The sequence below is a fragment of the Schistocerca serialis genome, chromosome 4 (genome assembly GCF_023864345.2).
Source record: "Schistocerca serialis cubense isolate TAMUIC-IGC-003099 chromosome 4, iqSchSeri2.2, whole genome shotgun sequence".
NCBI lineage: Eukaryota > Metazoa > Arthropoda > Insecta > Orthoptera > Acrididae > Schistocerca > Schistocerca serialis.
In genome coordinates this window covers 748,815,371-748,839,432 of record NC_064641.1, presented here as the reverse complement: position 1 = coordinate 748,839,432, position 24,062 = coordinate 748,815,371, and the positions used below count along the sequence as shown (strand labels likewise).

General features: G+C 45.2%; 1 protein-coding gene across 1 annotated transcript in view; it reads right to left on the bottom strand.

Annotated features, from left to right (window-relative positions):
- Positions 1-10,314: 10,314 nt before the first annotated feature.
- LOC126474740 (uncharacterized) overlaps positions 10,315-24,062 on the bottom strand; it is a 137,759-nt gene continuing 124,011 nt past the window's right edge. The window contains exon 2 of the mRNA XM_050102216.1: positions 10,315-10,787. Within this exon, the coding sequence (XP_049958173.1) occupies positions 10,315-10,787 (473 nt within the window). The remainder of the gene's footprint in view (positions 10,788-24,062) is intronic.

Below are 24,062 nucleotides of genomic sequence, written 5' to 3'. Positions count from 1 at the left end.
TCCGCCGAATCACGTTGCGTCTTTCGTCGGTGTTAGGTGAGAGCTTTTACAATTTCTCCGTTGCTGCATCTATTTTCTCCCAAAACGCGATTCAGATGTTCAAACTGAGACTCTAGATGGTCGCTGCCATAAATAATCTTTGGCTCGTGTTCCAACGTATTCAGGACCACTTTGTTGTGATTAGGATGGTGAACACTGTTGGCGTTCAGATAACGTTCAGTGTGCGTGGATTTCCCGTACACTGAATGACCAAGCCGACTTCCAACGGTCCCGTTCAACTGAAACATCCAACAACTAAAGATTGCCGTCTTCTACAAGTCGACAGTAAATTTGATCTTGGGATGGACACCTTTCATGTGATCGACGAACTGCTGTAGTGCATTTTCACCATGAGGCCATGTTAAAAAGGTGTCGTCAGCTCACAGTAGGAAGCAAGATCCACACAATCTCGCAGCATTCGGAGCTCGCTCCTCAATGTACGCCAAGAAGTAGTTCGTGGCAGCCAGAAACAGGAGATCACATTGTAAGTGGGCTGCTTCTGTGTTGGCAGCGCTGTGTAGCGCTTTGCATTGGATCTCTGATCGCGCTTTCTTTGTAAGAGACTGGCTGGTTGGACTCGTTGTTGGAAGTTAATCGCCAGTACAGTTGGGTGGTTGGAAGTTCGTCGCCAGCAGTTGGAGGTGAACAGCCAGCAGTGATGGATGTTAGATGTGAGAAGTTAGCATTGATGGAGGGTAGAGGTCTGAAGTGTTGGCGTAGGCTAACGATCTGTACGTGGTGGACTTGGAGATTGAATATTATTCATGATTATATATCTTTGTACTGGATGTAAATGATGATTTATATTCGTGTTTGAACTGGATGTCACATTATTAAGGTAAAAAATACATTATTTGGTTTGCAACAAAATCTTTCCTTTGCTAACCCCATGCCTATTAGTAGTTAGTGGCTTTAGTAGTTACAGTCTTCTTTTTAGATGGCAGTATTGAAGCTCGCTGTATTGCAGTAGTTCGCGTAATGAAGATTTTTGTGAAGTAAGTGCTCAATGAAATGTATTTCCTTTTAATTACAACCATTCTTTTGAATTTATTATTTGAAGTCAGGTTATCCTTTTTTTGAGCAGACAGATTGCGTTGCGCTAGGATATTGTGGGCCTCAGTCATTCAGCAATTTGAGTACAGCCACACCCATTTAAATAAAGGAGTTTCAACATGGCTGTGTCATCCATCTTGTAATATATGATGCGGTACACGAAGTACGTTGTCGTTAAGCCATTGCCGAACAGCTTGACTGTCTCAGGTGGAAACTATTGGGCCGAAAGACCCAGCTTGTTTTGTACAGGCACCTTCGTTAAAAGTGACATAACGTTCAGGTGACCCACTACCTAGTTTGCTGCTATCCTTTTTTTCCTGAGAGTCTAATTTGGAGGGGTTATTAGTACCCAAACTGGGACACTCGCGAGCATTAGGTTCTTAAGTTGCAGTCATTCGTTATTTAAAAAGCTTTAAGTGTTTCCACATAAAAAATTCGTAGGCATTACTTTTCCGCACGCCCTTGTACGTGCCAGTACGCTAGAGATTGCTTGGGGTGTGGCGCCCTCTTTGAGAATAACTGTGTACAGTGTGTGATGACGGACACAGCATCTTTAATGATACTGTGAAGACTTGCACGTTACAAGACTGTAGTCGATGTGTAGAACTATTTACTGACCTTTCGCCCACATCTGCAAGAGACGTATGCCTCTTTGTAGATGTATTATCACTTGTATAGAGGGCACCAACATTCTTGGAGTGTTGTCACATGCAGATGATTATCTCTGATAGAAAACTTCACCCACGATGAAAAGCAATCAATCGTTATAATTATTCTTTTATTGTGAATCCCTGGCTACAATTTTTTTGTTTAATTTCCTCTCCCATTCTGTAAAAAATATTAGAGTCTTGTGCCAAGTGTGGCACGAAAGTGTTTTGGTGACAAGTTTGACACCATTTAATATATATATATATGCAGGGTGAGTCACCTAACATTACCGCTGGATATATTTCGTAAACCACATCAAATACTGACGAATCGATTCCACAGACCGAACGTGAGGAGAGGAGCTAGTGTAATTGGTTAATACAAACCATAAAAAATGCACGGAAGTATGTTTTTTAACACAAACCTACGTTTTTTTAAATGAAACCCCGTTAGTTTTGTTAGCACATCTGAACATATATACAAATATGTAATCAGTGCCGTTTGTTGCATTGTAAAATGTTAATTACATCCGGAGGTATTGTAACCTAAAGTTGACGCTTGAGTACCACTCCTCCGCTTTTCGATCGTGTGTATCGGAGAGCACCGATTTACGTAGGGATCCAAAGGGAACGGTGATGGACCTTAGGTACAGAAGAGACTGGAACAGCACATTACGTCCACATGCTAACACCTTTTTATTGGTCTTTTTCACTGACGCACATGTACATTACCATGAGGGGTGAGGTACACGTACACACGTGGTTTCTGTTTTCAATTACGGAGTGGAATAGAGTGTGTCCCGACATGTCAGGCCAATAGATGTTCAATGTGGTGGCCATCATTTGCTGCACACAATTGCAATCTCTGGCGTAATGAATGTCGTACACACCGCAGTACATCTGGTGTAATGTCGCCGCAGGCTGCCACAATACGTTGTTTCATATCCTCTTCGGGTTGTAGGCACATCACGGTACACATTCTCCTTTAACGTACCCCACAGAAAGAAGTCCAGAGGTGTAAGATCAGGAGAACGGGCTGGCTAATTTATGCGTCCTCCACGTCCTATGAAACACCCGTCGAACATCCTGTCAAGGGTCAGCCTAGTGTTAATTGCGGAATGTGCATGTGCAACATCATGCTGATACCACTTACGTCGACGCGTTTCCAGTGGGACATTTTCGAGCAACGTTGGCAGATCATTCTGTAGAAACGTGATGTATGTTGCAGCTGTTTGGGCCCCTGCAATGAAGTGAGGACCAATGAGGTGGTCGCCAATCATTCCGCACCATACATTTACAGTCCACGGTCGCTGTCACTCTACCTGTCTGAGCCAGCGAGGATTGTCCACGGACCAGTAATGCATGTTCCGTAGATTCACTGCCCCGTGGTTTGTGAAACCCGCTTCATCGGTAAACAGGTAGAACTGCAACGCATTCTCTGTTAATGCCCATTGACAGAATTGCACTCGATGATTAAAGTCATCACCATGTAATTGCTGATGTAGCGACACATGAAACGGGTGAAAGCGATGACGATGCAGTATGTGCATGACACTACTTTTACTCAGTCCACCGGCTCTCGCAATGTCCCGTGTACTCATGTGTGGGTTCATGGCAACAGCAGCTAACACACCAGCCGCACCCGCTTCTCCTGTGACAGGCCTGTTACGGACCCGTTTGCGTGCTACGACCATACCTGTTGCATACAGTTGGCGGTAGATGTTTTGCAAAGAGCGGCACGTTGGATGCTTTCTGTTCGGGTACCGTTCTGCATACACCCTGAAGGCTTAATCTGCATTTCGTCGACACTCGCCATAGATGAGTATCATCTCCGCCTTTTCATAGTTCGAATACACCATGGTCACAGTTCCTACAACACTACACTATCACAGACGTCTGGTAACACGGTGTACTACAGTTGGTCTGCGTGCGGAGACGAATGCAGAATAACAATAGCAGCAAGCGCTACATGCGGACACTGCGACAGCTAGACCAAACCACAACAGTGCACTACAGCCACACTCATAAACACGATCGTCATCGTAAACATGTCCCTGCAGATGCTTCTCGCCGACCGTGGCCCGTGTTTGTTACAACACGCAACTGAACGTCGGAGGTTTCAAGCGTCAACTTTAGGCTACAATATCTCCGGATGTAATTAACATTTTACAATGCAACAAACGGCACTGATTACGTATTTGTTTATATGTTCAGATGTGCTAACAAAACCAAAGTGGTTCCATTTAAAAAAACGTAGGTTTATGTTAAAAAACATACTTCCGTGCATTTTTGTATGGTTTCCATTAAACAATTACACTAACCCCTCTCCTCAAGTTCGGTCTGTGGAATCGGTTCGTCAGTATTTGATGTGGTTTACGAAATACATCCAGCGGTAACGTTAGGTGACTCACCCTGAATATATATATATATATATATATATATATATATATATATATATATATATATATATATATGGCTCATTCGCAACTGTATCGAGGGCATGAAACGAATTATAGAAATGAATTTTAAAAAGTTTATACGAACTCTCGGCACTTGAGCATAGCATTTTCGTTAAAGGTCCGTTCATGAATTTTTAACCGTGTTTCTTCTCTCTTTGATTTCTCTAAAATCGGACTTCGTTATCAAACAGCACCCGAAGACATCACCCAACGATCTTACAATGACTATGGACACAAAATAAAAAATATGTATAGATTAGTGATTATAATGTATTCTGAAATAAAAATACAAATTAGAATTATTACACTTACATTGTTACGTGAATTATGAAATTATGAGTGCCGTTTGGTTGCCACTCGTGAATAAAATAAGATATAACGTAGTATTAATGGCGGGATGCCACATACAGCCGATCTGGACAAGACCTAGAAAACAAAAGGTGCCTCTTAATCATCTGACGATCAAATATCTTCAAATCTTTCCAGCGGCACTTTGCACACTTCTTTTCCTGGGTACCGTACTACAGCTACAGTAACCCATCCATTAGCAAGTGTATTAGGATCATTATTATCCTAAGTAAAATTTAGAACACATCCATAAAAAACTGAAGGACCATGCAAAAACACTTGTCCATTAACACCATTTTCAGTGCTCATCTCGATGTTATCTACAGCTTTAGACAATCAAAGACGCGAACGCCCTCTTCTCCCATAACAACGCGGCATCTTTATAAGTCATCCAATGCAATCCCCACCGCCTTTCCCTACATTCTCCTCAAACGCATCAAGTCGCTAGTAGCAATGAGAGCTCAGAGGCCACAGGCCAGAGATGCCTCACAAAGAGGCCATCCAGAGTGCCTCAGAGAGCTACAATACGCTGAAGAATCGCTTCTCGCTTTTGGCAAGAACAGTGTCTAGTTTTCTAATAGATAAGGACATAAGGATAAGGAAGGGAACTTTATTTAATTTCTATTATAATGAGTTACACTACCAATAACTCTAATCTTGTAACAATTCAATGCTCCTTTTATCCATACGCACACAGACTCTGACAATATTTATACAGCCGTAGACTATATCTAGGCCCATTTTTTTTTAATTTCATGACTTACTGCTTATAATTATGTTTTCTACTAAGAAAAGCTCAGCATGCATATCTGCCTTTAAACACTCCAGTTGACTCGTTGGACAGAGATGATGTTAGCTCCCTCTGGCGGAAAGAGTGACATCTCTCGGCTCTGGGAGGAGACGGTCACTTCCCTGTGAGCCGAAGCGAACATTGTTGACTGCGGAGAGAGAGTGGCAACGGTTAGGTTATCAGCACTGGAGACAGCCCGGTATCCTGTCGGTCGGAGTGCAGACTTGGCGTTTTGTAACGTGTGGCTCGCTGGTGTTGTGTGGGCAGTTGCGGCTGTGTACAACGAAACTTATTGCGAGACCAGCAGTTAGAAGTGTTTAGCTAGCATCTAGAGACGAGTGTTTCGATCACGTACTGTTTTACCGATTCTGTTCTCGGGCTTCCGCGTAGTCATTGCGCCGTTTTGGTCCCACTGAAACTGGTGTAACTCTTTATTCATATACTGACCAAGTTACATGCCACAGGTGGCCTTGCACATTCATGGGTGCAGTATTTCAGAATCAGTTATTATGTAAATGTTTTTAAATTTATGATGTAACATTTTGTGTCTGTATCTAATACTGTACTGTTTCAGGTAAACGTTTTAATCGTTCATTAACTTTTTCCGCTATTGGTCTTACGGGGGGCGACAAGTATCAGCCTGTTCGTTTATGGAACGTTTTGGATGTAACTGCAAGTGTGTAAGTTTTTAATTGTTTGAGATCGAGTAAATTTTGCGACTGAAAATTGTCTTGTTGTCATTTGTTAGGTATGTTGAAAGTTATTGCAAAAAAAGTAGATGTAAAAGTATTGTCCGTTTGTAACTCAACTCAGTCAATCGATGCTAGGATTCACTCCCATGTGTGCAAAAATATTGCCCCCCTCCACCTCGCCCCAAATTTAATTTCGTGATATCAAGATTGTAAAGCATGTAAGTTGGCCCAATTTGGTGACTGTGACAGATTATATTCATTCTCCGGGAGAAATTCAGCCAATTCGGTATTTTCTATTGCTTGGACGTGAAGCATTTGCTTCCGTTGTCAGTCAGTCATTTAAGCAAGCGCTTACAACTAACGGAAGTTGTTTAAGACAACAGTAGAAATTCGAAGCAAATAGAGTTTAAAGGAGCAATATTTCACTGCCACGCCAGGCGGCGATAATTTCTAATCAACCTGATGGTGTATAAGTTCATTAGAAGATCAATATGCTACAGCTACGCATTTCATTAACTTTCGTATTATGATATGAATTAAATGGCAAAGCATTTTTTGGTTTTTTATCGCAAAGTGAAAGATTAATTTTCATTATCATATGAGCTTTAGCATATGCTAATGGCCTGGAATCGGAATACACTCCTCGAACAAAGGTGAAAGATACGATGCCTTCCTAATAATTAGAATAGAAGTAATTCCAGATAAGGAGTAAACGACCAACTAAAGCATGAAGAAAGGGCGCCGCAAGACGAATGTGTGTTGAAGGAAATCATTTAAGGTGGAGGTAAAGTAATACGGAATGAATTTTCAAGAATTTTTGCAATATGTTTACTGAGGACCAGAAATCACCGAAACTAAAACAATGCTGTTATTCTTCTACTTCACAAGGGAGAAGGCTGACTTGACATAGAATGAACTATACACCTATCAGCCTCGTCTCCATTTAGTTTTCATTAAAGTCGCCGCCATAAACAGATTTGACATTAGAGGTTGGTGTGCGACAATGGATCATTTGCAAAGTCATGAACGAAATTTTAGAACAGAGCAATGAATTTGAACTATAAATTTTCAATCGATTAATGTATGTTGAAGATATTTCGAATCACGTATTTTACAAAAGCTATATTAACAGAAACAAAGTACCGATCCAACGTATGTTAGGGTAAAATATATACGTTAATATTCTTCTTTTTCTCTTGAACCTGCAAGGTGGAGGTCTCGATCACAATTTCTGCGTTCTTAATGACAGTCTCTTGAGTCCCCAGCCACTATCTTACACTCATTAATTGTCTCGATCGTTCTCTCTGTCTTTTTCTTTCCATAGATACGAAGTAGTGAAATGGGATGAATGACTGAATAGATGGATAGCGTTTTAGCTCCTCCAAGCAGTGACTCTTTTAATTAGGGTCCTTTTCTCTCCTACTCTTCTTACTACTGTTTTATCTGAGAGTCTTGAGCCCGCATCTCGTGGTCGTACGGTAGCGTTCTCGCTTCCCACGCCCGGGTTCCCGGGTTCGATTCCCGGCGGGGTCGGAGATTTTCTCTGCCTCGTGATGGCTGGGTGTTGTGTGATGTCCTTATGTTAGTTAGGTTTAAGTAGTTCTAAGTTCTAGGGGACTGATGACCATAGATGTTAAGTCCCATAGTGCTCAGAGCCATTTGAACCATTTTTTGAGAGTCTTGAAAACATGGCATCTTCAACATTCTTTCCGGCCCTCCTCCGCGTCCAGGTAAATGGAATGTTACAGCTGCCATTAGACACCATCAATAGAGTGGAGGACACACAACTGAAAGAGGAAGAAGGTAAGAATGATTTCAGATCCCTAAACTGGGATTACTAAGAAGGATAACGAGTTAATGGAGCACATCTGAACCACCTTAATTTTAATGCTGACAGTGTACTTTTTGCTTCTAATACAGATAAAGCTCAGCTTTGAGTGGTCGAATTTGATGGATGTAGAATCAAAGTACACGTAGGAATCAGTTATAATAACTCTACATTAAAGTGTAAGGATTGTATGTAAAATAAAATTACATAATTATTACTGAATTATAGAACCATCTGATTAATTTCTGTATTAGCGTAGCTGGAGATAAAATGTAGCTGCACAAGATACTCCATAAACACAATAGCAGTAATCAGATGCAGTGAGTCTGGTAAGGTAAACAGTTTTTAAAACTACCTTTTCGATATCATTCAAATGGTAACTTTACCGTCAGTATATGTCACAAGTTTTGACAAATCACCGTGGAACATGAACTTTTAATAAGTAAACCATTCAAAGACTGGACTGCTGGAGCCTAAGACCTCGCTGTTCGGTCCCCTCTCCAAAAATCAACCAACTGGGCTGCTCAGTGAGCCCTGGATATTTGCACATTGAGAGTTAGAAGGAGATACAGAAGAACAAACAAATCACTGAGGCAACAGAGTGGAGTGGAACTGTCGTTACTGTAAGAAAAATGAAATGGGTATGAGAAGGACGAGGGTAAATGGATGTCAAAATGGGAAATGAAGCTGCTGGCTTGCAAAGGATAGGAAAATATTTGGGCGTTGGTTCAGTAGAAGGTTGATGACCCACTGATCAGCCAAAAAATTATGAACACCCTTTTGATAGCTTGTTGTTGTACAATTGGAGTGCAATACAGAACGATTCTGCGTGGCTTGGATTCGAAAAGTACACGACAGGTATCCAGAGGTATGTGTGTGTATGTAACCAAATGACTCTGCACATGTCGCTCAATTCCAGTAAACTATAAGCCAGTATTTTGTGAGTGCAGAAATGGTGCCTGATACTGTACCAAATGTATTCCATATGATTGAGCTTAATCAAATTCGGTGGTCCAACATTGTGCGAACATGCTTTTCAAAACAGCTTACCACAATTTCGACAATTACCCTACTGGAAAGTGTCGTCTCCATCTAGGAAGACAACAAGCATGAAAGGATGTAGATCGTCCACAATAACTCCTCCATAGTCGATAGCTATCATGGTACCTGATGGCTAACCATGTCAACTGGACTGGGTTTTGAATTGTTCCTATACGGATTGTTGACAGATTGGCTTGAAAATGAAGGTATATTCAGCGGACATCAACTGTTAAAAATCTTCACGTTGAGTAAAAAATACCGCTGCAGCTGTATGGTGGAAATCAGCATATCAGGACACAGACATCGCTTTGGTGTACCAAAAAAAGTGTTTCATACGTTTCCGTTTATCCATTGTCCAGTATCGACGATTTTATGCCCTCTGCAGTTAATTGACGATGTCGTTGGGTCATGACATCACATAGGCATCATCTGGTGCAAGACCTGACGTTCAACAACTGGCGCTGAACGCTGTGCTCCAAAACACTTGTGATTGCACCAATAATGTACTTTGTCGCCATATGTGCTACAGATCACCTTCCTTATGTTTTACAGAATAAGCAGGCCTTCGACCTTCAAGTTCTGTGATGAGGGGTGGACGTCCAACACCTGCGGCTTACGCACAGTTTTACCTTCCTCTCATCAGTTTTCATAAATGGTCACTGATATCTGTCTGGGATCACACAGTCTGGTCGACTCCATGTGATGTAAACTATCGACAACTCCTTTGCCAGTTGGCAAGAGGTGCCAGTATGTACTTTTTGTGGCGGCGTTCGTAGCGACAAACAATTCGCTGTAGAAACGTCTTACGAAGTCACCGCCACACTTTTAATAGCGGGCCGACCGGTCCGCTGGAACAGTGAACAGAAAGATGGAAACCCAAACACTCTGATTAAATAAAAGTCGGTACTTATCTTTATTAACGAAGATACAGAAACACAGTAGTGAACTCCGTGTCTACAGAAATCTGTCTAGTTCGAGTCGGAGCGGCTAGGTCAGCGTCGGCTGACGACAAACAACAACTCTGCTGCCATGAACACACAACTGACTAGCAAGTACACAATTCGGTGGCGAGTATACAACTGAGCGGCGAATACAGAACTGTCCTAGCGCTCGCGACTCCAGCGCTTAAGAAACCAGAAGCTAGCGGTGGCGCGTGCAGACTTGCGGCGATTTCCTGTCTCGCTGGCGCTGCTTATGCGGACGGCGTCCGGACTTTGATGCTGCCAACCTTTTGGCAGCGGGCTCGGGTGGCATTACTGGTTAGGATATAACACTCCTCCCCCACAAATCGCCGCACCGTCGTTGAATAATGACGTGGCGAGCGTCGACGGCGGGGGAGGGGTCTGGCCGCAGGCGTAGCGGACGATACCGGGGCGGAGACTGTTGTCGGTGGCAGTCCCCGGTCCGCACCCCAGCATTAACTGCGCGGGGCCTCGGGAAACACCGACTGAAAACCGAGGTCAGGGTGCACGCCTGTGGCTACGGGCGCAGCTTCTGGTACTGGACGCGACGGGGCGTCGGGACCCACGAAGAGAGGAAGCGTCTCCTGACGCTGCGTCGACGGCTGCTGAGTGGGCGCCGGACAAGGCGCTGCGGTGTCAGACTCCTTGGGGGTGCCCAAGGAAAGCGGCTGCAGGACAGGCTGCACAGCCACCGCTTGGGAAGGCGGCCCGGCTGAGGGGTCGACGTCCATCAGCTCCGAAGGCGGTGGCGACTGAAGAGGGACCGCAGGCGCCGGAGCGACCACCTGGGGCGCTCCCGGATAAAGCTGCGCGGGAGGCATCAACGGGACGGGCTGTCGGCGCGGTAGCGGCGACGGCTGCTGCTGCTGCTGCCCTGGGGGCGGCAACGAAGTCGGAAGGCGCGGCTGGAACCCGCCGCGGACCAAATCTGTGGACAAAGAACGAGCGGCAGAATCCGGGCGGCCAGCGCGGCGCAACTGGTTCTGATGCCTCCTGTGCACCCCAGTAGCACCTTGAACAGTATAAAAACCGCGACCCTGGACACTTATCACGGTACCACGTTCCCAACGACGGCGACCGTGATAAACTCTGAAAAAAACGGCGTCGTTGCGCTGAAATCGCGTGCGATGCTCAGAAGAGGCGGGTCGATCCGGGGGGTGCAACAACCGTAGTAGGGTGCGATGACGACGGCCGTGGAGAAGCTCCGCAGGCGAAGGGCCGTCGCGTGGCGTGGTCCGGTACGACGACAGGAACGTGATGAGGGCCTGCTGACGAGAGTGCGTAGCACGAAGGCGGTCCATATGATCCTTGAATGTGCGTACAAAACGTTCCGCTGCACCATTCGATTGAGGGTGGAACGGCGGAGTAAGAACATGGCGAATGCCATTGGCAGAACAAAAACTTTCAAATTCAGCAGAGGTAAATTGTGGACCATTGTCAGACACTAAAACTTCTGGAAGACCCTCAATACAAAAAATTGAAGTCAACGCCTGTATAGTTTGTGCAGACGTTGTGGACTGCCTGGGCACAACAAACGGAAAATCACTAAATGCATCTATCACGATGAGCCAACGAGAATTCCAATATGGACCAGCGAAATCAATATGTACCCGCTGCCAGGGACCGGCAGGGCGTGCCCACTCAAAATAGCGTTGAGGCGGAGCAGCTTGGTGTTCGGCACACGTCGAACAATCTGTAGACATCTGCGTAATCTGCTTATCAATGCCGATCCATGTACAATGACGGCGGGCAAGCTGCTTGGTGCGGACCACTCCCCAATGACATTGATGCAACAAGTCGAGGACCTTGGATTGGAGCACTTGGGGAACCACTACACGAAGCTGGTCATTCTCGGTGCGTAACAGCAAAACTCCGTGCGAAACAGACAACAGATGACGTTGCGGATAATAGCGACGAACCACAGGATCCAATATGTCCTTTGCCTTGGACGGCCAACCACGTTGAACAAAACGTAAAAGTAAACTCAGATGAGGATCCGTAGCTGTCTCACGTGCCACCTGACGATAATCAATCGGAAAATCCCGGAGGGATTGATGCTCATCGGCGTCAATCTGATGGCAAGAGTCGTCAGAGGAATCGAAGACATCATCCGCAGCAATCGGCAATCTAGAAAGCGCGTCAGCGTTTGCATGCTGAGCTGTAGGGCGATACAGTATCTCATACTGGTATTGTGATAACAAAAGAGCCCAACGTTGTAGTCTCTAAGCTGTCCGCTGAGGAACTGGTTTAGACGGATGAAACAGTGACGTCAAGGGCTTGTGATCTGTTACTAAATAGAATGGTCTACCATAGAGGTAGTGATGGAATTTTGTGACACCGAACACAATAGCCAACGCTTCCTTGTCCAATTGGCTATAATTACACTGAGCTTTGTTTAGCAATTTAGATGCGAACGCAATAGGACGTTCGGTGTTACCGACTCGGTGAGACAACACAGCACCGAGGCCGAAAGAAGAGGCATCACAAGCTAACGCCAGAGGCTTGTTAGGGTCGTAATGCACCAGACAACGATCATTCAATAAAGCCTCTTTAAGTTGCTGAAAGGCTGATTGGCAATCAGCTGACCACACAAACGGAACATTCTTACGGCGGACACGATGCAACGGTGCAGCAATCTGTGATGCATTAGGTATAAACCTAATATAATATGTCAATTTGCCAAGAACTGCTTGCAATTCATGCAGATTGCGAGGGGCGGGCAAATCACGAATAGCTGCTAAATGTGACTGGGAGGGATGAATGCCTTGAGCATTAATAACATGTTCCAGATACTCCATCTCCGTAAGGAAAAATGAACATTTATCGATGTTGCAACGTAGGCCTGCCTGAGACAACACTGTAAACAAACACTCCAAATTACGGAAATGTTCAGCAGGCGTCCGACCGGACACAACAATATCGTCTAAATAGTTGCAACACGATGGCACCTTAGCCAGAAGTTGTGACAAAAAACGCTGAAAAACAGCTGGAGCTGACGCACAACCAAAAGGCAAACGCAGAAAACGGAACAACCCCAACGACGTGTTTCTGACAAAATACTGTTGTGATTGCTCATCGAGAGGCAATTGCAAATATGCTTCACGGAGATCAATTTTGGAAAAGAAACGAGCTTCCCCTAACTTATCCATCAGCTCGTCCGGTCTAGGCAAAGGAAAAGAATCAATGACAGTCTGAGGATTAACTGTCGACTTAAAATCAGCACACAAACGTAACTTGCCAGACGGTTTCTTTATAATAACTAAGGGAGAAGCCCACTGGCTCGCTGAAACGGGTTGAATAACACCGTTGTTTTGCCAACGACGAAGTTCATCTGCTACAGGTGCCCGGAGGGCGTGAGGCACTGGACGAGCACGAAAAAATCGAGGCTGAGCATTATCTTTTAACGTAATATGAGCGGCAAAGTTCGCAGCACAACCTAGTTCGTCTTTAAATATGTCACTGTATTGTTTACACAAATCGGTTATGCTGTCTTGAGGAACAACAACAGAATTAATTTGCAACACATTGTCTTGGATAGACAGGCCAAACAAGTCAAAACAGTCTAATCCGAAAATGTTTACACTGTCTGTAGCGCGGAGCACTGTGAATGAAACTGTTTTTGTATTGCCACGGAATGTGGCTGGCACGCTACATACACCTAACACAGGAATTTGTTATCCACTATAAGTAGCCAAAGAATGTTTTGCCGCATACGTAGCACTATTTATGAGAGTCACAGACGCACCAGTGTCTAATTGAAAATTGAAGGTCTTATCCTGGATGCGTAGCTTCACAAATAGTTTATTACACTGTCTCTGGATCGGTGCAGTGGAGGCGGAAGACACAAAATCAGCGCGTTTAGCGCGTGTTCGCTGCTTACGACAACTCGTGGGTTGGGCGGGTGGAACAACAACTCCCGCTTCACTTGCAGTCTGTACATTATTTTTTACAGCGTTTGAATTACGCCTGGGTCGCATAGCAGAGGGCTGGGTGGGTGGCTTATTGCGAACAAGTTTATTACCCACACGAACCGTGGAAAAGTCTTTAAACGCGACCTCCTGGGCGGGCTGGCTTTGAAGAACATGAATATCCATGGGCTGAGCAGCACTAGAATTGTTCTTGCGTTTACGCAAACAAACAGTCTGGATGTGTCCTTTCCTTTGACAAAAGTGACAAACCGCGTTTCTCAACGGGCAACGTTCACGAGGATGAGCAAGAACACACTTAGGGCAAGACTTAACTTTATCATTTTGCACACGCGGCTGACGAATGTGTTTAACATGACGCGGCCGGCTAGTGTTTACAGTCTGACTCTGCCGGTGGGGCCGCGGGCGTGACATCACTTGCTTAGCACAGGCAATTTGAGAAATACATGGCTGATCTAACTCACACTCAGCATAGTCAAAAGTATCTTGGGCTTCAATGATGTTCATCACAGTCTCTAATGACGGGTCAGGCAACTTTAAGATAGCAGCACGAATACGAGAATCTGCAATGTTTTGAGTAATAGCGTCTCGTAACATGACATCACTGTAGGAAGCTCCACACACACAATTAAATCGGCACTGACGGGTGAGGCCCCGTAAATCTGTTAACCACTGTTTATTAGATTGATGTGGCAGTTTCTTTAATCTGAAGAACTTGAATCTGGCTGCTGCCACATGAACTCGCGACTCGAAATACTCAGCAAGCTTGTTAACAACAACGTCATAGTCTAAAGCTTCTGGCTTGGATTCCGGGAACAACTTACAAAGTAGTCGATAGACTTCCACGCCTGCAGTGGAAATTAAATAAAGCTGCCGCTCAGTACCCGTGGTTCTGTAGACTGTCATGTGCGCCTGCAACTGCGCGAAATATTCTCGCCATTCTTCTCTTGATGCATCAAAAGCACGGAAAGGTGGTGCTGCCTGTGCTTGTTCCTTTTGTGTTGGAGGATTAGCCGCTTGTTTGGCGATTGCTTCCACCAGACTTTGTATTTGCAGACTCTGTAACAAGATCAACTGTTGTAATTCGGCAGACATAGTGATCACAAATTAAACCAGCCCCCAAAATTTTATCGCTATAATTAGTATAACCAGAAACAAGTTGAACCAGCCCTGCACACGAGTTCGGAAGCCCTCGTCGCCAGTTTTGTGGCGGCGTTCGTAGCGACAAACAATTCGCTGTAGAAACGGCTTACGAAGTCACCGCCACACTTTTAATAGCGGGCCGACCGGTCCGCTGGAACAGTGAACAGAAAGATGGAAACCCAAACACTCTGATTAAATAAAAGTCGGTACTTATCTTTATTAACGAAGATACAGAAACACAGTAGTGAACTCCGTGTCTACAGAAATCTGTCTAGTTCGAGTCGGAGCGGCTAGGTCAGCGTCGGCTGACGACAAACAACAACTCTGCTGCCATGAACACACAACTGACTAGCAAGTACACAATTCGGTGGCGAGTATACAACTGAGCGGCGAATACAGAACTGTCCTAGCGCTCGCGACTCCAGCGCTTAAGAAACCAGAAGCCAGCGGTGGCGCGTGCAGACTTGCGGCGATTTCCTGTCTCGCTGGCGCTGCTTATGCGGACGGCGTCCGGACTTTGATGCTGCCAACCTTTTGGCAGCGGGCTCGGGTGGCATTACTGGTTAGGATATAACAGTACTCATGAGGGTCTGGCCGCTGATGTCAAGATATGAATCCTGGTCGCTGGGCCACTACATTCGTGACCAGGTTGTTCGCTGTATTTCACCTGGATTGCGTTTTTAATTGCTCCGTTATGGATTCTTGACGAATTGGCTTGTACACAAAAATTTAATCAGATGAGATTCACTACTAAAAAAATTCACTTGGATTTTTTTAAAAAAACACACTGCAGCTGTACAGTTGCATAATTTAAAAAGCACGACTGATTTCGTGACATTAGCTACATCATCAGGTGAAGTCCTGAGTAGTAAAAAACCGTGAAATAATAACAGGAACATTGCCAAAAGTGGCTGAATGCAAGTCCTCTCTCGGGCATGGGTGTGTGTGTGTGTGTGTGTGTGTGTGTGTGTGTGTGTTTTGTCCTTAGCGTAAATTAGTTTAAGTTAGATTAAGTAGTGTGTAAGTCCAGGGGCCGTTTACCCAGCAGTTTGGTCCCATAGGAACTTACTTCAAGTTTCCAAAATTTGCAAACAATATTAAATGTGGCAATGACCAATCCTTAGTTACAAACATATTTTTAGGCGACAGTCTACAGCATGAATATAGTTTAAGATACGCATGTTAAATTTGCCGTATTGAATGTTGCACGTTTATTATGACCGGATCGGTTTTCATCCCTCATCAGGGGAAAAGCAAAAAACAGTACTGCTCATACATTTCATATATAATGCTACACACGAATGCCATATTACAGGGCATATTCTGATGCATATCAACAGCTATCAGTGAAATATTGAGACTCATTCAACTGAGATACAGAGGCTCTGTCTCTTAGCTGAATGAGCCACAATATTTCACTGATAGCTGTTGATGAGTATCATAATATGCCCTGTGGTATGGCATTCGTCTGTAGCATGATTATGAAATGTAAGAGCCGTTTAGTTTTTTGTTTTGCTCAGGTGATGGCTGAAAACCGTCACCGGTCATAATAAACATGTAAAATTCAATATAGCAAAGTTATCATACATATTCTAAAATATATTCACGCTGTAGACTGTCTCCTCAATTGACTATCATTTAGTGCCAAGCCGAATAACAGCTTACATAATGGTCAGAGGTGGACCAGTGTATTACTGAGTTGCTCAATTTGTTTGGTTCTTTCTCTTGAGTAGATGGTCTAATTTTTCTGAAGTGGCCTTCGTTTGTTTGTCTGTACACCTACGTCACACCTAGCTATTTCCGTCCCATTCACATAATTCCTTCATGGTAGGATTTTTTTATTTTACAATTATATACCCACGAATCTAAAGCAAATAAGGGAATTGTTTCCGCATAGCTTAAAAGCTTTTACTACCGCCATAAAGTTGCAGTTATCCTGCAGAAGTAACAACAGTTAAAGAAACAGTTAAGTTTGGAACTGAAAAATGGAACAACATACTAATTCTGACTGTGGTGTCACCGCCAGACACCACACTTGCTAGGTGGTAGCTTAAATCGGCCGCGGTCCATTTAATACATGTCGGACCCGCGTGTCGCCACTGTGTGATCGCAGACCGAGCGCCACCACAAGGCAGGTCTCGAGATACGGGATAGCACTCGCCCCAGTTGTACGACGACTTTGCTAGCGACTACACTGACGAAGCCTTTCTCTCATTTGCCGAGAGACAGTTAGAATAGCCTTCAGCTAAGTCCATGGCTACGACCTAGCAAGGCGCCATTAACCGTATCTGAAGATAGTCTTATTTGTATTATCAAGAGCGATGTACCACAAGGATAGAATAAAGTTAAGTATTCGAGGAGCTGCATACTTTTCTTATTAGCATTCAATACTTATCCTGTTCCAGAATTCCCGCCCGTCTGCGTTAGATTTCGGCCTCCTCTATCTACAAGGTGTTGGCACATTTACCAACACATCATTGGCGACGAGACAACGGAAAGGGTCTTGTTCTTTCTAATTGCTTACATTTACTTGTGTCATGGCTTCGCCACTATCTCCAGATGTACTGTCCGAATTTTATCGCTTGCAGAATCAGCAGACGCAGGCGTTATTGGATGCCGTTGGACAGCTCGTCCGGGGTCAACGTGTACTGCAACACGATGCGGCGGCCGCCGCTTCACCGCTCCCGCAGCCACAACATGCAGTTGCACTGCTGTTTCGCAGTTTTGACCCAAACGAAGAGACATGGACTGAATGGTCACGCCAGTTTGGATTTCATCTCGCCGCCTACAGAATTCAAGGTAACTGAGCGGCAGCCTCACTTATTGTCTTGTGTCGGTGTGTCCACCTACCGTGTGATAGTGAAATTGTTTCCACGACGCGACGTAGCAACTCTGTCCTATGAAGAAATTTTGTCGGCATTGGACGCCTATTTCAAAGAAACAGTTAATGTAGTTGCAAAAAGGTATACGTTCTTTCGTACAAAACGTATGGCCGGTCAAACTAATAGGGAGTGGGTTGCAACTTTGCAAGGCCTTACTAGGGATTGTGCGTTTGAATGTGACTGTGGCCTTCCTCATTCAGATACTATGGTGCGTATGCAATTGCACAGAACGTTTCTGATGTTCGCATACGGGAACAGATTTTGAAACTAGTTAATCCCTCCCTTCAGCAAGTGATAGACATATGGGATAGACAAGACACACTTGACTGTGCTCAGGAATCATTTGCAACTTCGCCAGCCGTGTGTAACATTAACCGGCCCGCAGGGCGCGCTGCGCGGCCCGGTCAACTGCCCTCGCGCACGTCTGCGCAGCTGCCGCCACGCTATAAACCAGGTGTGCCGCGACAGCACACAAATGCAGTGAAATCATGCCCGCGGTGTGCAACTAGACATTCGCGTGGACATTGCCCGTCACGCCAAGCTATTTGCTTTTTCTGTAATAAGAAAGGACATGTTCAAAGTGTTTGCCAGAAAAAGCTCAGATCAGACACTCTTAATCATTCCAGGCCCTTTGCTTCGCGCCGAAATCGAACCAAGGACACTCCGGCTCGTGAACCTTCGCCCATGGACATTCATGTAGTTAATTCCACTTCGTCCAGTGCCACTGTCTCTACCTGTGAATGTGTTCGTCCCACAATAAGTGTGCATCGGCGTCGCCGGAAATCACGTCAATTAGCAAGTGATGCTGTGCCTGTATCAGTTCAAATTGCACGAGACAGTCGCTCTTGTCGTCAGCAGGACAATAAACTTTTTGTAGATTTGGACTTTAATGGCAAGGTCATACCATTCCAGCTCGATACCGGAGCTGCAGTTTCACTGCTCAATCACGACACATACAAACAACTGGGCAAACCTCCGTTGCGTGCCGCACATGTTCAGTTACAAAGTTATTCAGGACAGCTCATCCCTGTGTTAGGACAGTGCACTCTTCTTGCAACACACAAGGGACATACAAAACTTGTGTCATTTTACGTTCTTCATTCTTCTACTGCAGTGAACTTGTTTGGTTTAGATTTATTTCAATTGTTTAAGTTGTCTATTGTAAATCAGGTCCTATCAGTGAATCAGACTGTCCCTTCAGACAGTGTTTCTCGTCTGTGTGAAGAATTTGCAGACATTTTTGCACCGGGCCTTGGTTGCGCTAAAAACTATGAAGCACATTTGGAACTGAAAGTAAACGCGCAACCGAAATTTTTCTGAGCGCGCAATGTGAGGTCGCAAGAAGATTACACGATTTAGAATCGCAGGGTGTAATTGAACGTGTGCAAGCTTCTCTCTGGGCCTCACCCTTAGCAATTTTGCCAAAACCTTCCAGAAAACTGAGACTTTGTGTGGACTTCAAGGCAACAGTGAATCCACAACTCGTTATTGCAACTTTTCCCTTACCCCACCCGGAAGATCTTTTTGCTAAACTGTGCCCGGGTAAATACTTTTCGAAGTTTTACCTCGCAGATGCGTACTTGCAAATCCCAGAGGACGCCGAATCCCAGCGCGTCTTGGTGGTTAACACGCATCTTGGTTTGTGCCGCTTCAAAATACTGCCATTCGGGTGTGCATCCGCCCCTGCATTGTTTCAGCAATATTTACAAACTATTTGTGCGTCGGTCCCTACTGCTGCGAACTATCTGGACGATATTGTGATCTCCGGAAAGACAGCCAACGAGCATTTAGCACACCTACGAACATTATTTCAGGTATTGCGACAAAATGGTCTTCGCTTGCGGAAGGACAAATGTGTGTTTTTTGCTCGGGACTTGCCGTATTTGGGACATGTCATCAATGCCCAAGGCATACATCCGAGTCCAGAGCACCTCCGTACCATACAAGATTTGCCTTCGCCACAGAATATGAAACAGCTACAGAGTGTGTTGGGTAAAATTAACTATTAGCATCGCTTTTTCATCCGAACAAGCCTGTACCTCCGCGTACAGCGCAGAAATTCATTCGCTGGTCGACTTTCCTCTCGCAGTACCGCTACGATATCTCGTATCGGTCCACTACTAAGCACGGAAACGCCGACGCGTTGTCCCGTTTGCCTGTTGCTGAGGATCGAGCATTCGATTCTTCCGAACTTGCTTGCATGTTCATTGATTCGGAAACCGATGTAGTGGTCAAATCGTTTCCGATTGATTTTCGTCGTGTAGCTACAGCCACAGCTGCTGACCCGGTCCTTGCTACCGTTTTGCGTTTTGTTGCTACACAATGGCTTTTGTCAAAGTCTCGGATCGAGGATCCGTTGGTTCGCCGATTTTTTGCTCACAAGGAGAGACTTTTTGTTCGATGTGGTGTTTTGTTGTTGCGTTCTGATAATGATCAGTCCAGAGTCGTGGTCCCACGTTCGTTACAGTCCTCTGTCTCACGGCTTCTTCACCAAGGACATTGGGGTATAGTGCGAACGAAACAACTTGCTCGTCAGCACTGTACTTGGTTCGTAATCGATGCTGCGATTACGAATATGTGTTCTTCTTGCATGGCGTGTGCCGAACAACAATCCACACCGCCGCGGAAAGTCTTTGCATGGCCAAAAGCCACTTCCCCTTGGCAACGCTTGCACATTGATTTTGCTGGTCCATTCTGGAATGCTCGATGGTTGGTTCTGGTAGATGCTTTCAGTAATTTTCCTTTTGTTGTCCGGATATCTTCCACGACGCCCTCTGCCACCATCCAAGCGTTGTCTGCTATCTTTTGCATTGAAGGTCTTCCGCAGACTATTGTTTCCGATAATGGCCCACAATTCATGTCCGCAGAATTTCAGTCATTCTGCCAGGCCAATGGTATTCAACATCTGACATCCGCGCCGTTTTCGCCTCAGTCGAACGGTGCCGCTGAACGATTGGTCCGGACTTTCAAGTCACAGATGTTGAAGTTCAAAGAGTTGCATTCTCGGGAGGACGCATTGTTGCTCTTTTTGTCATCGTATCGCTCTCAGCCCCGAGATGGTCGCTCACCTGCTGAGTTGCTCCATGGTCGTCCTCATCGAACCTTGAAGTCTTTGCTGCATCCGCCGAATCAGGTTCCTGTGCAGCGGCAGACTCCTGCTTTTGCTCCAGGCGACGTTGTATTTTATCGCAACTATCGAGGTTCACGGCGTTGGCTCGCAGGGCGCATTCTTCGCTGCCTCGGCCGCGCGATGTATTTGGTTTTGGGGGCCTCTGGTGAGGTGCGTCGGCATCTCAATCAGCTGCGCCTCTGTCGTCGCACGGGTTCTGCCGCTCCCCGTCTGCTTTCAGCGACGGTGCCGTCCGGTCAGCGCCCTGGGGACCCATCTACTGGCTCGCCTCATCCCCAGGTGTTACCGACGATGCCTTCCATTTTGCCCCATGGCGACGCGCCGCCGCCGCCGCCGCCGCCTGTTCTCCCGCCGGCGCCGCCCGCATTCGACGCTTCGCTGCAGCCGCCAAGCGCCTCCCTGGGTCACGCGCCGCCGATCGCTTCCCGTGACCAGCTGTCCTCCGCCATGGAACTCTTGCCCGCTCCGGACCACATGACGTCATCGCGCGTCGGGTACCCCGACGCAATTGAGGTCGACCCTTCGGCCCCTCCTGTCTCTTTACGGGCGCATACACCGCATGTTGACGTGCACCCTGGACTAGGTTTTCAGGCGTTTCCTAGCTCCCCTCGGACCGAATAGCCGGGTGCGGGTGGCACAGCCTCGCCTGTTGTTAGGCTCCCCACCTCATCGCATACGTCAACATGGGGTCCTCCCCACGGCGGGCGGAAGCCTTATAACACGACCGTTCGCCGATTTGCGGGGGAGGAATGTGGTGTCACCGCCAGACACCACACTTGCTAGGTGGTAGCTTAAATCGGCCGCGGTCCATTTAGTACATGTCGGACCCGCGTGTCGCCACTGTGTGATCGCAGACCGAGCGCCACCACAAGGCAGGTCTCGAGATACGGGATAGCACTCGCCCCAGTTGTACGACGACTTTGCTAGCGACTACACTGACGAAGCCTTTCTCTCATTTGCCGAGAGACAGGTAGAATAGCCTTCAGCTAAGTCCATGGCTACGACCTAGCAAGGCGCCATTAACCGTATCTGAAGATAGTCTGAAACGTCCCTTTTGAACAATTTATATATGACTGTGCTTAAACTGACACACAATATTTTGTTAGCGCAACGCAATCTGACCTTCAAAATTCCCTACCAAAGAATGGCCCTGACTAACATTAAACTATACCTTTCACAAATCACTTACCTCACAAAAATCTTCGCTGCTCAAGCTACTGCAATACAGCGAGCGCCACTACTGCCAGCTAAATAAAAGATTCAAACTATGGAAGGCACTACCTACTGATAGGGATAGTTAGCAAATGAAAGATATTAATAGAGAACAAACAATGTATTTACCTTGATATCATCATATATAAATATAGCAGTTCATGACAAATTACAAAACTACGCCATCTCTCTCCCCACATCCACCACTGCTGGCGGCTCACCTCCAACTGCGCAACGCTACGCGCTGTTCACAGCCAGTTGCCTAACACTACAATGGCGAGTATTACAACAATGCAAAGCAGCCACAGACTGCACACAGCACAGCCAGTGATTTTCATATTGAGCGCTACGTAACGTTGCCAATAAGAAAACATAAACAGCCTACTTACATAGAGAAAACATAAACAGCCTACTTACATAGCCCCCATGCTCCCCACAAAAAATTTTACAAAATTTTTTTGGGCAGTGGCCAATAATGATTTGATAAAATTTTTCATAATTACAATAACAAAGAAATCAAATGCACACACTTATTGATACAATGTTGGTCAAAAGCTAAAATTTTCTCACAGTCCATAAAGATAGTCCTGATCATTCATTACAGTAGAATAGCAGTGTTTTTCTCAAAGTCTGAGCAGTAAAAGAAAATGCACACGGAAGTAGTGGATTTCCATGCAGTCTTGAAGAAGTAGTGTTGTCCTTCCAACGGAAAGACAGTGCTGACTCTCGACATGCAGACAAGTATTGGGTCACAACAGAGCAAACCCACTGCAGAGTCAGTCGAAGTTTTGATGAATATTGGTAGGTAGGTCATCACAGAACAGACCCACCGTAGTCCTGGTAGAGATTACGATATTGGTGGGCCACCAGAGGTGCAGACCCACTGCAGTCCTTGTAGAAATAATGGTATTGATGGATCATCAAAGATGTAGACCCACTGTAGTCCTTGTAGAGATAATGGTATTGGTGGGCCACCAGAGGTGCAGACCCACTGTAGTCCTTGTAGAGATAATGGTGTTGGTGGGCCACCAGAGGTGCTGACCCACTGTAGTCCTTGTAGAGATGGCCAGCAGCCATCTGTTGCGATTGTGCAGGTGCACATTCACCATTGAATAGTCTTGCGGAGAATATAGCAAGTCCATAAACCACCACTTGTGCACTCACAAAGTTTTTGGAATTGTCCTTAGATCCAGCAATGCTGTTATCCAGTCCCTTGCTGAATCATTAACACACGTGCAAACACTATCAGTCCCTACTTCTCACATATTGTCCATGTACTATGACCAACAGAAACGTGTGCAGTGAAATGTTACTTAATTTGAAGAACTGGTAACAATTACAATTTTATAACATGAGAATACAATAACAAAGGTACACAATACATCATTAAAAACATAACAATATAGATAACATTTGTAGTAATAGGGGCTTTACAAAAGAATAGAAATAGACATATACGTCAGTGTTACAGGAATTATGACATGAGTACATACATAGAAGATCAGAATAATTATTGAAACATCAACTTCACACATGAGCATTTAAACAGAATGAATAATGTCTAACATCTTTACAAAGTAAATAACATATTATTAATGCCAATTATATTTGAGGATAACAGTATTCCTCATCATAGTGAATGTAGCTTAATATTAAAAGAGAAAAAAATTCTATGAAACTACACAGAGACAGGAAGAAAACAAATACACAAGGGTACACAAACACATACTGGGATAACACAAAAGGAAAGGACAGGGTTCGTTTTCAGTGTAACATTTGGTACTGCAGTCCATCCCAAAACTTCATTCTATAGATCTTTCGTCTTATTTCAACCTTTGCTTCCACCAAAAAAATCTTATCCAAGCATGCTTTCTGTATTCTGTTCATATTTCTTTCAAAATAATTATTTC